This window comes from Astatotilapia calliptera, chromosome 19 (genome assembly GCF_900246225.1).
Source record: "Astatotilapia calliptera chromosome 19, fAstCal1.2, whole genome shotgun sequence".
In the NCBI taxonomy this organism is placed as follows: Eukaryota; Metazoa; Chordata; class Actinopteri; order Cichliformes; family Cichlidae; genus Astatotilapia; species Astatotilapia calliptera.
In genome coordinates, this window is record NC_039320.1 from 7,903,935 (window position 1) to 7,921,650 (window position 17,716).

At 47.5% G+C, this 17,716-nt stretch overlaps 1 protein-coding gene across 6 annotated transcripts in view; it reads right to left on the reverse strand.

The window, feature by feature from the left end:
* Positions 1–17,716, reverse strand: part of tiam2a (TIAM Rac1 associated GEF 2a) — a 65,824-nt gene that overhangs the window by 7,346 nt on the left and 40,762 nt on the right. For all 6 annotated transcript variants that reach the window (XM_026151676.1, XM_026151679.1, XM_026151677.1 and 3 more), the window contains 9 exons: positions 15,429–15,605; positions 14,853–14,957; positions 14,681–14,759; positions 14,506–14,595; positions 14,204–14,422; positions 12,225–12,319; positions 2,300–2,533; positions 1,770–1,838; positions 173–298 (listed from right to left, as the gene is read on the reverse strand). In XM_026151676.1, the coding sequence (XP_026007461.1) occupies positions 173–298; positions 1,770–1,838; positions 2,300–2,533; positions 12,225–12,319; positions 14,204–14,422; positions 14,506–14,595; positions 14,681–14,759; positions 14,853–14,957; positions 15,429–15,605 (1,194 nt within the window). The remainder of the gene's footprint in view (positions 1–172; positions 299–1,769; positions 1,839–2,299; positions 2,534–12,224; positions 12,320–14,203; positions 14,423–14,505; positions 14,596–14,680; positions 14,760–14,852; positions 14,958–15,428; positions 15,606–17,716) is intronic.

Sequence of the window (17,716 nt, forward strand, 5' to 3'; positions counted from 1 at the left end):
CATTAAGAGGCTCTAATGTCTGTGTCTCAATCTCGCAGCCCATGTCACCTCTACTACACCCCACATAATGACGGGAAATTAAGTAATGGAAAGTATTCAGAATACGTTACAAATACATTTTGTAATCTGTAGTGGAATACATTTTAAAAGTAACCCTCCCAACACTGCTTACCTTGAACTGCGAGGGGGTCTCCAGGGTGCTAAAGTCAGGTGACGAGGCAATTCTCTCCTCCAAGGTCTGCAGGAAGACCCTCTGGAAGTCCAGCATCTCAGGCAGGCTGCCAAACAGACTCTCCATCTTTGAGGAGGCAAAAGGGAAGTAGAACAATAGTTAGAAAGAGGAGGAGAAGGAAGCGACACAGGTGACAGGTGAGGACGTATGAAAGAACATCAGAGGGTGAGAGAGTGTGTGGCAACGAGGAAAAACAGACAGGATAGCTTGTAATTCATAGCAGACGGCACCCCAGAGTGTTATAACAGCTCCACTGTGATGGCTCCATCTCTGACAGAGGCACTTAGGGACAAGCTACAGCCGCGCACAAATAAAGCACATATAAATGGACACAGTAAACTTCAGCTGTGTAACAAGCGCTATCTGACACATCCAGCCAGGGTCGCCACTTCCTTTCATTAAAAGCTCGCGTGCCCTTGTCTGTCCTGTGTCCGGTCACATTCCGGTGTCCAATAATGGCCTCTTAATTTGCCCCGATGCTTAGAGGCCCATCAGCTGGTGTGTCTTGGTAATACTTGGGAGAGATGTGCTACGTTTGAGGTCACAGAGCTGGAAAGTTGCGTGCTACAGCAACGATATATGCTGTTGAGTTGTTAAACGGAGAAAAACAGTCCTTCTTTAATGAAGAGTACGTGCAGTGGACAGCCGTGCCGTGGCATATTAAGCTGAGGTGGGTTGGCTCTTAAGCCGCCCTTTATTGGTGTGGCCCTCTGAGACGCCGGAAGGTCGGCGGACGAGAATGTTAATTTGTCCTCCAGGCAGTTGGAGCAGTAATGAGGGAGATTTGGCCCGGCAGAGTTCATCGATGGATAATAAAAGCTCCACATATTAGGTGTCCAACAGAGTTAGCATACGTAAGTTTTCTTAGGGTGGCAAAATCAAACCACATGCAGGTGGTTACAGATGGTTACAATGATTCAAATGCAGTAAGTATACATGTTTTTCATATAGTCTATAACTTAATTACTTTCTGTAGCCCACATAATTAAACACTTTAGTTACATAAAAAACGTGAGTTTTGATTTTATGTACTATATAGTCTGTATAATAAATAAGTCTAAAATCCAGAAAGCTACACAACATGGGGCGGTTCATCTACAAACACACGTCTAATTTAAGTTTCACTGTTTTGACCGTGGCTCAGGGGTTGGGGAATCGCACCTGTAACCGGAAGGTCGCCGGTTCAATCCCTGGGCTCTCTGTCCTGGTCGTTGTTGGATTAACCCTCTGAGGTCCAAAATATAACCGGACATTTTTGATAGCGTAGTGGTTTGACTACACACCTTTGGAGCGGAGGATCACAAGTTCGATTCCCACCTGGGGTGTCTGTATCCAGTAAGGGTCCAAAGGCTAGTAGACCCCCCCCCCCATGCTAACCAAGCCTACAGCAGATTAGGCTGAGTGAGGAAGTAGGTATGATATAAATGCCACGGCCAGGACGCCAGGTCAGGGGAGAGATCACCCCCACCTGATCGGGGTGGGGTGATAGGAGAAGGATAGTTGAGTGCGATAGGAGGATAAATAATTCTCCACCTACCTCATCCAGTGTGAGGAAGGTTTCGTTCTGTAGAGGTTTCAAGTAGATCTCAAACAAACAGGTCAGGTCCTGAAACAGAAGTGGTCAGCACTTAACCTTTGAACCTCTTATCAGATCACCACCACAGCCCCTAATTCCCCCACTCCTTGCGGGGACTGTTGTACTCATTAAGTTGATATATGGGCTTTCCCCTCCCCTAGTTGCATGGTGAAGATGCCTAAAATCAGGCCACACTTTGAAGACAATCCTCTCCCTCAATTGCAGGCTGAAGAGGAGGCGTGTGGGGGGAGGAGACTAAATGAAAAATGGTAGGTGGGGGAAAAAAGGTTATAAAATGACTGGCCAGACAGGCTGAGCGACTACTCACAGCTAACAAATTCTTCTGAATGCTTGTTTTATGCTCCTGATCTCTTGTTCATCATCTATTAAAGTAACCTTACATAAAAAAAAAAAACCCAATTTACAATAAGGGCACAGCTTTCTAAATCATGATGTGAAGTTTAATATTAGAAATTCTTTGCTGGTCTCACCTTCACGTAGGACTTCTCCGTGTCCACCAGCTCCTGGATGACCTTGCGTAACCTCTCTGTGGCCGTCATATGCTTGGGGCAAGGTCTGAGCAGGGCAGCGTCTCCCGTAGGGCTCGAGCCCAAATCCCCTCCCTGCCTCACCGAGGGTTCCCCGCCGTGATCCATCAGACCCCCGCTGCCCGAGCCTGACCCTTCCTGGAAGGAGTGGTAGAGAGTGCACACTGTGTCCACGCTCTGTAGGGGGCGACAGAGAGAGAAGGTGGTGTATGTAGGTTAGGCAGGATTATTATAGTCAGCTGCATAAAATAAGAAGATATTGCACTGTATGATGACACGCACGGCCTGAACACAAACTCTCACGGATCCATTTAAAGATCCCTCATTTAACCATCCACAGCTAATGACTGCAGCCCCAAAGCTGTGTAAAATAACCACGTGGATCACTCCACCCTGCGCTTGGTCAACGATCCCCCTGGGTACAGTAAGAGTGTTACTGAGATTTAGTTATGTACTCTGTGCTAATTGGCTTTGCATCAAAGACTTTACAGAATTAGCAACTGGAAATCCCAGCAGATAGCATTACAGCACATTTCATTATTCTCCATAATCCATAATAGACAGTTATGCAGCTTTGTGTCACGTCGATTACAGACAGTCTGACATGGCAAGAAATCCCAAGTGGTCGTATATTAGTGTGAAATATTTGGTGTTTGATGAAGAGGAAGTCTCAACCTTCCACACATAAATGAGTCATTTCTTCCAGCTTACACCTTTGATGGGTGGAACCCCATGAAGAACTTAGCGTCACAGCATTTACAAAAATATTCTACAGAAGCAGATCGCTCGCATCCCATTTTAGTGGACTGTACCGCCCGGGGTGGGGAACTTAACATCAGCCGTCGGCAGCGCGCTGTGAAGTTTTGCCTGTGGCAGGTAAGACTTTCAGAGCAATCGTGTCAGAAAGTGAACTATTAGGAGCTGCTCTGTTCTACGGAAACAAGAAGCAAAAGGGGGAAAAAACCCTCTCTGTTGTTTCCAACTTACACCATTGTTGCAATGTTTGGGTTGCAGTTAGCAAGCACTGCAATACATGCAAACTATGCTCAAGTAATCAAAATCCTACCTACTAATTTCTTACCTGACAGGCGTGTCAAGCAAAACACTTCAACTGCAGCAAGCTTTGCAGCTATCAATTACCTTTGATGCTTGTGATAAAAATGGCCTCATGATGCCCAGACCCCCTTATTCCAAGTGAATGGCATGATGTAGCATTGTAATCTGTGGCCAGTCACAAAAAAATCAGCAGGAGCTGATAAATGCCAGTAATAGCAGGTTCCAGTCCGCTGCACAGCAACACAGCACGGCAGGACAGCCAAGACGCCAAACAAAACAGCTGCTCAGCACTCTCTGCCTCCTCGTGCATGTGCTGCTATTTAAAATATTGCATAAGCAAGCAGTCAGTCGCAGCTCCCTCTCAAAACTGTGCAGTAACAGACGTGGATCGATAAAACCTTCATTTTGTCACTACAGAACAGATACGCTGCCAGGAAGTGTGTGAGAGCTCACCCGAGTCACGCATCTTCTCACAGTGTGTGTGAGGTACGACCCGTAACCCCCCAGCACCACCTCCGCCCATTCCCAGGGAGACCGCAGATAATAAAGTCTGCCATTAATAAGCTTGCGACTCATCAGCTAGCTCATTATAACATGGTCACTCCAGAGACGGCCCTCCAATACTCCAGCAAAGACTGTGTGTGTGTGTGTGTGTGTGTGTGTGTGTGTGTGTGTGTGTGTGTGCGCGCGTCTGTGTGTGCGCGTGTGCAAAGACTGAAAAAGAGAGAAGAAAAAGGGAAGGGGGAAAAATTCCTCTCCATGCCCTTTATGTATGTCTGGGCTAAGCCTCTTTCAAGTGATCCACCTCCCACTGTAGCTCCACTCTGGAGGTCTTTGAATGTGGGCTGATAATTATGAGGGGACTTGAAGTCTCCCTGTGCTCTGATGTAGGGACTAATGTTCCTAGTGGAGAGCACAACACAAGATGCACTCATGCTGCAGACATACCTGTATAAATGTTTGCAGTGAGAACCACAGCAACGCAGCAGTAATGCTGCTCACAAATAGCATTTTTCTTTAGCTAAAGCTAGCATCATGTCATATTGAGCATGTTTGAGGTGACAGGAAACATTTAATGCGACTGTGCGCGTGTCATTTAGCATTTAAACGCTTTCAAATCTGAAGCGATTCAAAGAAACACGAGGATATTGGAACATAAGTAGAGCTGTTGACACAGGCTATCCCTTTAAAGATCATAAAATCCACCTCCAGCACTGATGCTGCTGCCACACACACACACACACACAGCACCAGTCAGCCTTCATTCACTGATACACGCTTTGGGAGAACTCCATAATGCACCATGGAGGCAGACGGTGGGGGGGCTGCCTGAAGGAAACACAAAGGTTGAAGGATATCAGCAGGACATATTCATCAAACAGCCCGCTAGTATCTCCAGACAGGAGAGAGCATCCTTGTGCAGACAGATAACTGTGTTTTATTTCAGCTCTGGCACCCGAAGGTGAGGTTTGCCCAGGTCTTTAGAGACCTCCATTCAAGTGCCGACTTGATTCTTGTTACACACCCACACACACAAACGAGATGATGGAGGAGCCGGGTGAGGTGGGGGGAGGAGGGGAAAACACTTTCAGCTCTCACACAGGTCGCTTAGTAAGATTTTCATCAACGCTAATGACGGACGGAGCGTGATGAGAGAAGGAAAGCTGGTGGGTGGACGCCACGCAGTCATGACTCGGGAAATGCATTCGCCTCACAACAATCCCACCGACACAGCCTGACAGCTAGCCCAAATAACCAATTAAGAGCTGAGGACGTGAACCAGCAGAGGCGGGAGAAAAGCCAGGGAGCGCCACGGAAAACAAGCGGATCTGACAGCGCTGCTGTGAATTCCTGATCAGGTTTTCTTGCTGACAGGTGTCAGCCGGGGATAGTGTTTCGACTTCTGCTCAAACCAATTTGGAGAAGAATTCTTCTTATTTTGTCTGTGATGCATTTCCAGCTGCATTTCTTTTTATTTCCGCTCGTCTGCCAGCTGTCCGTTTCCTAGAGCCCCGAAATCAAAGCCAGAGATTTTAATTCCAACGTCAAGTCAAATAAAAACACTTTACTGTCAATCCAAACATCCCAAACACAACAATCAAGCACAACCTACACCTAGTTTCCTTCTCCAGCGAAGCCAGACTACATCTGTTTAAATGTTTAATCCTGATGGCTCTAAAATCTCCTACTGAAGCTCATATTTTAAGGTTTAAACATCCACTACCTCTCCCAGTCTGCGAGTCACCATGACGAGCAGTCTGTAGAGCAGCCTCCATGCTGCCGTGGCCTGCTGTTGGGTCCTGCGGGCGAGCGAGCAGCTCTTCCTGCGTAGCCGGCCTCCTCTGGACATTGGCATAACAGCTCGGAGAGAGTGAGCTCTGAAGTTTACTTGACCTGCCTCGATTCTTTTTTTAATTCCCTCTGATGATCAGTCAAATACCCTCATCAACTTTCCTCCTCCTTCTTCTTCTGCGGTTTCTCTTTAGCTCGCCGTTGCCCGTCTCTCCATCAGGCCCAAGTCAGAACCCTCAGACTTCAGTGCACCTCAGCCTCTGGGGCGGAGTGGCCACTGGTCTGTGAGCGTAGGCAGAGAAAAAGTGCTTGCTGCCTGCTTGTTTTGCATATCAGTCCGTAGCGGACGGTCTGGCCACTTGGCCTGTGGGGGAATTTCTCCTCCAGGAGCTATTACTCTCTGTCGCCGCGTATCAGCGTTGCTCTTCCGATGTCTCTACCGCCACAGACTGCCATCCATCCTACTTCCTTTTGTCCGTTTGCCTCCAGATATGCCTCCTTCTTCTTCCTCCGCTTCTTCCTCTCCTGTTCGGCTCCAGGTGACCTCGCTGGTGTGATTTCCAGAGAGCTGAATTGAGAGGCTGGGGGCTGTATCTGGGTCCAGTCTCTCAATAGCGACAGTACAATGCAGACTGTTCTGGCTTGTTACCTCTACACACACAGGAATGGCTGACTCAAAACTGGGAGGCTCTGAGCGGGTGGGGGTAACAGTGCAGGAATGTTAACTATGGCCTCGTACAAGAATAAAACATGACATGCATCGCTCGCTCGCGGGCTACTACATGTGGACAGAAATAAACAGATGCTGGATGGTTTTAACAACAAACTATAATGGAACCATTTTTCTCACCTCACTCGGGTAAATAAATGTAAGGGATTACAATTAGGAAGGTTAGTCATTGTCCTATAGCTTCCTGCTACTGTTCTTTTACTTCTACTTGCACTGCAGCTTCCTGCCTGGTTGTAAAATGCTGTGTAAATGCAGTATAGACGTGTAAGACACCAAACTGCATCTAACACTGCAGACCTGCGTTTCAAGTTCTGCCAGTAGGTGTGTGGAATCACAATCAGTTCTCAGGTCCTCGATGATTTTGTAGTAAACGTGACATGAACATCTCATTTTGACTCATGGTGGCGGCGCACAGCGGGAGGGGAGCGGTGGAGGAGAAAGGGAACGGCATCTGACAACAGTTCGCAGCCTGATGCAAACCAAGGCTGTGGCGCTTCCTCTTTCGCAACTTAACCCCCAGCTGTTGCTCGTTGGGCAAGTTTGTCTGCAAAGCCTTCACACCAAACTTCCCAGTTTTTTTAAGCAGGCAATCATCATCAGCTAGAGCAGAGCTTCTAGATACAGCTAATCACCTGCTTTCAGTTCTCGTCTTATATATTTGCACCAGACTCAGTGAATGCATAATAACAGACGTCTTCCTGCCAAGCCCAGATTTGAGCAGGAGCATCCTCGGCTTTGGCATATCGGGACTAAACCTTACAAACTGCACCAAACGAGATTAAGTTCTGTTTAAATTTGGACTCCTCTCACCCCGCGGTCATCCGTCTACGTCCTCAGTCTCCTTAAAGAGACAGTGTTTTCAGTTCGTGTGCACATCCACATGCACGTACAATATTTTTTATATTGAGTAAGCTAGTAAAGCATGCCGCTGCATAATTAAGTCTCACTTATTTTCTCCAACTCTGGGCAAAAACACTTGGAGAAAACAAAAGAAAAAGAAAACACAGCTGAGCTCTGTCAGAGTGGGAGGATGCAAGATAAACACTAAACAGCATCTCTATCTCCCTTTTAATGCTCCGATGGAGTCATTATGTACAGAGCTCAGTCTGCCTTGCAGATGAAACATTGCTCAAATCAAAGGAGAAGCCTTGCGCTTTACCGGCGGAGGAGCCCCATCTTTGCAGGAATAAACAAACAAATGCGGGGAGAGAGGAGATAAGGAGGAGGGCATGAAAAACAGGCGTGTCCCCGGGGCTGGCGTCAAGCATCCTTCAAAAGAAACAGCCTTGTCATGACACCGTGAGGCCGAGAAAGAGAGCGCGCGAGAAAGAGCGGAGGCCTGTGGCCGGTGGGCAGGCCGGTGATTCATTTGCCGTGTTAGTGGGCTATAGTGCCACCATGCCATCTTCTTTTCAAAGCTCAATAAAAGAAGACGCGCACTCATAAATCAAACAGAGCAGAGGGGAGGAGAGAGAAATACGAGCGGGGAGGGCCGGCCCCGTCGCGCTCCGCTCGAGCCCATTTACGCCTTTTATTATTCATCCTAAACAAATATTATTCCGCCAAGTCTCCGAGGACTTTGAGAGAGGAGTGTGTTTTAATAATGAAGCCAGCTTCACATTAAAACACCCGTTCTGCTCAGCCCCCGAGGCTATTCACATGCACTCCACTGCATTAAAGCCAGAAGACAAAGTAATGCCACGACTCTATGCTGTTCCCTCTCAAAGGGATGCCCACAACTGAATAAAAGGTTAAGTGGCGATGCTTGTTGCTGATGTTAAACACCTCTCGATGACAAATAATTCACAGTAATGGCAAACGTCGTTCTCTAGACCGCATCCGACCCAGAAAAGACTGTGTGAATCAGAAGCAAAGGATCCACGATACAGCAACAAAGACAGCAACTACTTATCAACAAGTAACACTGCAAGTACACTCCCAACATAGCATTAACGCTGGGAAGACACTATCCCAGTGTATCCCAACACTATGACTCTTTACCTTCTTCCACCTGCCGTCACCACGAGCCTAAAACAGAGCTGCAAGCACACGTTGTTTCATTACTGCTAAGAGCCTCTGACAGTAAAACTACTCCATGCTTGCATTTGTTAGATTATTTTTACTGCACACAGAGGGATGTGGGCTGGTTGTGTGAAACTTTGCAGCTTAAAGTGTGAAGAGTCTGTACTATCAGCCATCCCAGCCCCACACAGAAAACCACGAGCCCATCCGCCCACAGTTACCGGCTGTTTGCCTTCCTTGGAGTCTCTCTGGCAGGACAAGCAGGCGGTCAGGTCCTGGACCACGCAGGACAGCTTGTCTTTCAGGAGCCGTCCCAGCCTGAGAAGCGCAGATCCTAAGAACGGGGATTTTTCCTCAGCTTTGCAGCCAAACGGCCAGAACCAGCAGCAGCACATGGCTGCGACTGCGCCCAAGGCCTGAACCAGCGACCGACCCCTCTGAAGCAGCTCAAATAAGATGGTGAGGCAAAGGCATGGCCGGGGATCCTCATCCTTTTCTGCTAATGCCATGGCCATGCTGGGTCATTGTGCATCGGGATCCCCGTTGCTTCCTCCGTCACTCAGTTTTTATCTCCACGTCTGGAAGTTCTTACTGTGGAGTGGACTGAGCAGGGGAAGGCTAGCATTAACTGTGCTGACAGCAGTAAGCCTAGATTATTAGTATGCTCGTGGCCAGATGGCGGCTTAGTCATAACACACAAGCACTTCCACAAATTACCCACACCTACCCACCCCTCACACACACGTCTGCTCAAGTTTAGAGGGGGGTGACGGTAGCTTCAAGGAAAACAAAATCATCTGTGAAGAAGAAGATACAACCTCACATCTGCAGGCATGTGCCAACGTTTTGAAGTTTGGGATCCATGATAAGAGGGGACAACTGAAACATCATCCTCACAAGCTTTTAAAACATATTAAAACACCTCAGACTCGTCCAGCCCGCAGACAGGTGCCAGAGTCCAGAGAGCTGAAGAGTAAAGATGTGAACAAACGGTGCGAGCCTGCTTATTACTCAACTTAATAACATCACTGCCTGAATCAAGCCAAATCTCGCTGCACTGACATCCAGACAGAGCATGGCTCCAGTCATAGCGCTCTTCATAAGTCCATTCAAATGCTCTTAGTGAAATGTCTCGTCTGGACAAATGCAAAGAAGCTTAATATGTCTGTCCGCTATTTAACCTTTGGTTTAATGCAAAAGATGACTGTCTGCTTTGCTTTGCATTGCATCAAACACAAACCGCAGAATTTATTATGTCATCGTTCATATACAAGGACACATATACAATACACCTGAGCTCAAAGCTGCACTGACTGGTCCGTTTCCTTATTGATTATTTTAACCGCAGTTTTCCCAATAAGTGAAAGAAGTCGATTAAACCCTCAGAACAAACTTGGGAAACTTGAATTTAAATGATTTTAATCAATCACTTGCATGCGGACTGGTGTCATGTGGTGAAACCAGATTACTTCCCACGTCCTTCCATCTGTCTAATGGGATTGCACAGCATCCTATAGATGCTTATGTTCTAGCGCAGCAGCGCGGCGGTTAGCGCCGACGCATCACATGCAGTCCGGGGCCTTTCTGTGTGGAGTTTGGATGTTCTCCAGTGGGGTTAGGTCATTCTCTATTGACTGTAGGTGTCAATGGTTTTCTGCGGCAGATTGACTACCTGTCCTGCGAGAGCTGGGATAGGCTCCGCCTCCCCCCTGCAATCGTCTGCAAGCAGAAGAAACTGAACGGACGATGTGCGAGAATCTGCCGATCGAGGCTCCGCTCACGTCTTTCAGACCACTTTAGTTCACTTCGTCTGCTGAGTGGCTCAGCTCATTATGGTACAACAACACTGTTAAACCGATTGCAAAGGCGCTCACCATCCAAACGTTTCATTAAATAATAGAAACAATCATTAACTCAACGGTAAACAAAGCCGTTAACTTTGCCTGGTAAGCGTTTCAGCTCGCTCGCTCACACACACACACACACACACACACACACACACACACACACACACACACACACACACACACACACACACACACACACACACACACACACACACACACACACACACACACACACACACGTAATAAGCACAAATTGGACTGCAATAGACTAATTAATCAAAAACGATCAGTCAGGTTGAGGCAGCTGATCGCATGTGTGACAAGAGGCTTGAAATTGGTCCTTCCCTTCCATCAATCTCTATCGACTGTGCGAGCAGCGTGTGCATGCACGTGTGCAGCTCTGTGCTGATGCATGGCCGGTTTTCTACCCGGTGACTCGATTTCTTTCTGCACGCCCTGGAGAACAAACTGATGGCTGCGCGTTGATTAAATCCTTCTGTGCGCAGCAGCAAAAATCTGATTTACCAGCACCGATATCTCACCCTGTATTTTATTTCTTTTTAATTTCCTTCACAGTGGTTGATTCCCACCGATGCAGAGGGGGAGCCCTTTTCTCCTTTTTCGTGGCAATGTGCACACATCCAGTGGCACGAGTGACACGGACACGCACACACTCATAAACCTCCCTCTCTCGCGCACAGCCGCACACCTTCCCATCTTCCATTCGTTCCTTGGGAAAACAGAAACGGCAGGGAGCTGAGCAGCAGTGGTGCAGTGCAGATCCCAGCAACAGGACTGACTCACATCGCCGGGCAAACAACAAGAGACGAACAGAGAGGAAACGACAGCAAGAGTCCACCTCCCGGCTGACCTCGGGTCAAACACGTGGCAGCTACGATTAACGTTTTTTTACAAACATGTCGCCTGTATCGCCATCAATGATGCCTGCTCCCTTTTTCATTTAGTCTGCATTACATAATGAGCAACTTGCCAAACATGCACTCGCAATCGCAGCAGCGACGACTATACACAGCTTTGAAGGGCATTAAATATTAGCCGAATGATGCAAGAGGAGGTGAACATGCACGAATACGTTTAGGCTTCCAGCCATGGCTGCATCATTAACACACGGCTTTTTGCTGTGACCACACACACTCATTACTGCCCTCAATAAACACCGGCACACAAATCTTCCCGTATTACATTATCACATCACTGAAGCGTAATTCCCAGCGGAACAGGCTCGCGGTTTAATGACTTCAATAAAGTTGGTTTGCATATCAAAAACCTGAGTAGATATTGAGCGACCAATAGGACAGAAATAGGCGCACAATCTGCCATAACTCAGAAGGGACAACTGTTTGGCACATTTACAGATATGAGATATTCCTCTAAAGTGGCCTGAAAGGAAGTGTTGCATTAACTGTAGCGTGCTTAGAACAAAAACAGGACTCTTACGGCTAACGAATGCATGACGAGAAGGAAAAGTCTGCATGTAACAAGCAGGGTAGCTCTTAATAAAATGGTGCATGTGCACAGTTAAGTGAATGACAGGAGAAGCGTTCTCTTCAGAGGATTTGGCTTTGCCCCCAGGCGTGCTTGTCCTCATGTGCATGTAGACACATGTGAGTGTGTGTTTGTGCAGGAGGCAGTGGGAGTGTGACACAGCCTCCCCTCTCAGTCTGCATGCCGTCTGCGTGACAGTAATAAGCTGTGTTTATACCGGTGGCTACGATTGAGTATCCTAATTATGGAAATGCTGAGGATTGGTGCCAGTCTGGTTTCTGACAGCCCCGCAGCTTCTGCTGAGAGTGGGCACAAACACAGCACAGACAATTTCACTCACACAGACCTGGAAGGAAAGACGGGCACAGAGTGTGGATGTTTACACGTCTTTTTTTCGCACTCGGGCCCCTCCTACCTTGCTGTGCTGAACAGGCCTGTGTGCGCAGTGGGAGCGACCATCCTCCAGTCCTACGTACAGAGATTCGCCACCGCCAGCTGCAGTACAAACATCTGGAAAGAGAGATTGTGGAGAGACAGAGAGTCAGCATGCGTCTATTTGTGTTTGATGGTGTTTTAAGCTCATACCGCCCCTTGAAGCGCATCCTTCTTCTAACCCACAAAGCACAAACAATGCAGACGAGAGTCGGTCTGAAACCACTGTGGGCGACTTTGTCGTGTACACAACTTAAATATGTCTCCAAACTAAAAACACCAAGGGCATTCAGTTACCCAGAAAAGCAAAAAAGCACACGCCTGGAAATCCTAATTAAAGACTCAGTTATCTCTTTCCTTGCTCGACTGGGAAAAAAAACAACAACTCTGGAGATAAAGTTTGCTGCTAGTCCAGCCTGAAAAATGTCTGCAAATAATATTTGCATCATTACAGCATGACAAACAGATAAACAGTGTTTTGAAAATAATTTTTCAGCCTCCTTCTGGTTAAAATTCAAGGTCTGGAGGACATGCTCTCTAGCAGCTGGCACATGCAAGATTTCTGATTGTCGACCGGGAGGCAGGCCAAAGTGTCGGCGGGAAACAAAAGAAAACTTCTGGGCCTCCCATTGAGCCGAACTTGGCATTTTTTAAGCCGGCAATCATCATCAGCCAATGTCTGATAGCTAGGCCGCAATTTCTAAATATATCTAATCATCTGCTGTCGCTTCTCTCGTCTCGTACATTTGCATCAGGCTAAATGAACGCCAGATGACAGACGTCTTCCTTCTAGGAACGCCATGGTGAAATCCTTTTGTAATTCATGTCAGACAAGTGTTAATTACCCCACTGAGGGCACATACCTCCCTGCCTCCTTATCAGCCTGCCTGGGATCATGTGCCCTCTAGAGACGGAGCGGGAAAACTGCAGGCGCATTGATGGCACCATTTGCAGTAATGAGGTCTTCAAGTCATTAATCCCTTTGTGTTCAATTACGGCCGCAGTGGAGGAAACGCTAATGAATTATTATCATTAAGATGACACTCAAGACTGTTTTTGTGCAATGAAATGCAATAAAAGCGACACAAAATGATATGCACATCTTAAAGGAGGTTTTGCTACACAACTTCTTCTTTTGTCTTGCAATGACTGCAGTTTTATTACATATGACTCAAAATAACATCAGCCATACTATTTCTTTATTATGTTCCTTACCTTGAAATCAAGAGCTGAACAACAATCGGATATTTTTCTCTTCCAGCTGGGGATCAGCTGTGCTGACACGGACGCCCTGCTCTGCTCTGACACCTCGTCTGCACCGTGAGACTAAACCAGGCTGACAGCACTCTATACATCCACAGCAGTAATGAGCCCTCTGCGGTCAAAAGCCCCTCCCGGCCCTTCCTCTCCTCCAGAACACACAGAGCTGTGAAACATCATCTAGAGCCCCCCCCTTTCTACTCGTTTAACTCGGGGAAGTGGAGCTATTAACTGAAACGGAAACGTAGTGACAGCACTCCCACCGCTTACTGGTAACAACAAGCAACAGCTCACCACTAATAACTCTGAGGTTCAAATAAACAGTAAATTCTAAAGAAGCATGGATTCTCGGATGTCACAACAATAATGCTGCCTAGATGATGGATTACAAAGATAAGAAGCGACTGTAGAAAAAGAGGAAAGAAAAACTGGAACTTTGCGGTTTCTGAGTTCTGCACAATGACACCGAATGTTTTTAGCAGAAGTAACATTTGCACATTCATACTCAGAACTGTGAAAGTGAAACTGTACGTGTCACCCTTCAACTTGTGCCACCATTTGTGTCACATAAGGTTTCAATACCAGCGTCTCTTTCTATTCTACTGTTAGCTGTTTGCAGTAAGTAAAGCTAATGTCCGATAATGACTCCATCTACATGAACGTGTGTGTGTTCAACTGTACGTTTGCGTCTGATTAAAGCACCTGAGGACGACTTGGCTCGGTGGTGTTTACTTCGAACTTCCTGGCTGTGTTTAGTGGGAGGAGCCAGATGGTCAGAGGTCACAGGTGGCAGCACGGGGCCCTCTCGCCTCAGGCTCAGGTGCACAGTTTGTTCAGCAAACAGCATTTGGATCAATGCCAGGTCCAGACCGGGGACGCACCGACCATTCAGGACCAGGATCTCATCGCCAGGACGCAGACCTGCTCACACGGGCAAACTCGTTTCAGAAAAGCCACGCCGATCTCAAACGTGACGCTCTTATTGGTCATTTCTAGATCGGCACCTTCATTGAAGGCCAGGCCATCAGGGAGCACTTCGCTGACAAAAACCCTGCTGTTCTTCTGGCTGTCTGCGTATCCTGTTACTGCAAAACCTGCCAGGAGGATTCAACCGGAGGATTACATAAAGGATCACGACATAAACTACAAACACGATTCGCCCAAACGTGCCCGACTCACCGAAGTCGCCGCTGCCGCTCTGCCTGCTCATGTGCAGCGTAAACACATTAGCCGGGACCACCTCCAACTGATCATTGACCTGCGGGGCAATATTAAACAAATCGATACACATTATAGAAAGAGCGGATAAATGAAGTGTTCGTGTGGGATCATGCGTGTTTCCCCTTCTCACCACATCACGGAGGAGCTCTCCAGGAGCCACGTATCGAACCTCCACGTGCTGCCCCGCTCGCCTGTGCAGTCGGAGGCAGTGCGCGCCCGGGTCCAGCTGTTTCACCTGTTTACACAGGAGCCTATAAATGCTTAGCAGACGGCACGCACAAAAATCATCCCACATATTTCCGCACCAGTACTTCGCCACACAGCTGCTGTGTGGCCCGAGGTGGGAATTACTCAGACTTTCCATGTAGTGATGGGAAATTTGCAGTAAACAAAAAAAATGTTTCGCCTAAGAAATTGCATGCATGTTGTTTTTGCATGTGTGAGCCCATGCATCTGCAGCCATTCAGGGGGGCTGTGTGAAGTGTGTAATGAATTGGTGTCATTTCAAACCCTCGGGGACATAATGCAATCAAATCTGCTGCAACAGCTGTTTGAGGCCAGATTATCTGACCATTACTGAGGCTGTTCTCGATGGAGCTAAGAAGCTTTGCATATATGAAACATTCAAATGTTTTTTTGCTAAAACAGTCACAGGAATATTATCGTCTGATTTTTGTCAAATGGCATAATTTCTTTGAAACTCAACCTTGCACGCTGCACAGAGAAGGTCAGCAGCTGCCTGGTCTCTTCTGATGGGAACTTGGACCGTCAGCCCGTCTGGCATGTAGACACACATCAGCGCATCTGCGGCACTGCTGACGCTGTCCCAAAGACCGCCCTCGGGGGGCGACATGGAGTATATACTCGTTAGCACGTCCAGCCTCTGTGGGTGCAGAGAGGGGCATGAAGGCAGGATGCAGTGAGAGGTGGGTGAGGACCGTTAGATGGAGCAGAGAGGAAAGAGAATACGGGGGAGAGGGAGGTAAACAAAGAGAGGAGAGAGAGAGGAGACTTTGAGCAACAACACACAAATCAATACAGGTCCATTAGTCTAAATGCTTGGCTGTGGATCAAGTGGCAGAGCAAAGATGTCATACAATTAGCCTTTCAGAAATTCATCTGACATCACAGACGGCAGTTGCTCCATATAATAGTCATCATAATGACCGTGTACAGGATTGGCAAGCGTCGAGTGCTGGGTCTAGACGTCCCGATGATATCGCCGCAGTTCTCCCGGACTTTTTCTTCTAAAACAACCACAGGAGTCATTTGGACTGAGGTGAAGTGCGGGGGGGACAATTTATATCGGAATCACTCAAACTTTCAGGAGGTAATTATGTGCTGCATTATTTGCGGGATTAAGAGTGAGTGGGGTATTAAGGCGGGGGCGGGTTGGCCTCACAGGCGGCCATTTAGGGGTTTTGGTCGCGACTCGGTGTCTCTGGAGGAAAAACGCCACAGCTGCGATGTGGAGCTGCGGGGCTGTGGGAGACGCCACGGTGCAGCCCGAGACCACAATTATCAGAGCTGTGGATCACGAGCGACGGCTCAGTCGCAGCAAATGTAGTGAAACACGCGGGTGGAAGAAGCCTGTGATTCAGCACTTCTGACACAGACGATATGAAACGTGCTGGTTAAACTCAGACATGAGACCAAGAGGGATAATTGCTTTAGTGAATAGGTTGGGATATAAAGCGCAGTTTCAGATGCATTATGGCATGATAAAATAAAGCGTGGTGTGTGCCTGTCTGAGGCTTTCTGTCTGCTCTGCATGTGTGTGAGCTTTTCAGTCCGTTCCAGAGTCGAGCTGCCTGATGAATCACCTCAAGAGGAAAAAGACCTTTTTTTCCTGCCAGACAGAAGGCCTAAAGGGACGAGCTACAGTCTCTGATTCAGAGCATCAGTTTGCTCCACACACACACACACACACACACACACAGACACACAAACATTTCCACCTTAATGTCCTTTTGACTAGCCAAAAAAAAAAAAAAAAAAAAAGAAGAGCCACCTGTGTTCCTCCTAAAAATGTTTCCGTCTGCATGAAGGAACACAAGGTGCTGCTTCAACGCCCACTTCTGTCTGCAGCTTTATAGATGTCAGGTCACACTCACAACCTGAGGATGGAAAAAAAAAGGCCGACATGGTTGCGTAAATGTCCCGTTTGTGTCCCGGTGTGACTGCAAAACCAAAAACTCTGTCGTCCCGATCAGAGACAGACTAACACTGAACACTCATTCATGGTCAGAGTGCGTTCTAACGGGCCGACGGTTGCCTGGCCAACGCTCCGTGAGCCGCTGCCAGACACGCGCTGCACTTCAACAAGTGCCCTCTGTGGCGAGTGTGCGCGTGCTATTTATGTTTGCGTTCAGCCAGGTCATTCGAGCCAGGGCTTCAACGTTTCCCCTCCAGTGTGGAAATTATTTCGAAGCGAGCGGTCCTCCACCCGAACTTCTAAAGATGGAACAGAGTGGAGTAACGAACGTTTAGTGATGACCGCTGCTGCAGAAGAATAACCATCTCTGTTCCACTTAGCAACATTGTAACACAAATATTACAGTAGTTCCTCAAACAGATAGGAAAAGACTGAAAATTGCCAATCAGGTCTATTTAAAGCGTATTACTCCTTATTTCCTTAAAGCTCCACCCAGCGATCCCCTCCTTTACAGCGCAATGCCACCAGTTTCCACACTCATAACACTACTGACTGTTTCTTAACCCGAATCTTATAACTGAAGAAGGCAAAGACTCGTTTCATTTTACTCTCTTTCACCAGCAGACCTCTCAGTCTCCCTAATAAACGAAACATGGCTGCAGCTGACTAGCTGAGTCTTCATCATCTCACGGCTCTGCATCGTTCGCCCTAAGCTCTTCTGGTCAAGTTGCAATAATGTGAAAGCGTCTTTTTCAAATTCATTTCAAAGAGAATGAAAAGAATAAGTGCTGTAATTCCAAAAACATAACAACTCAACATTCCCTCTTGGTTTGGCGAGA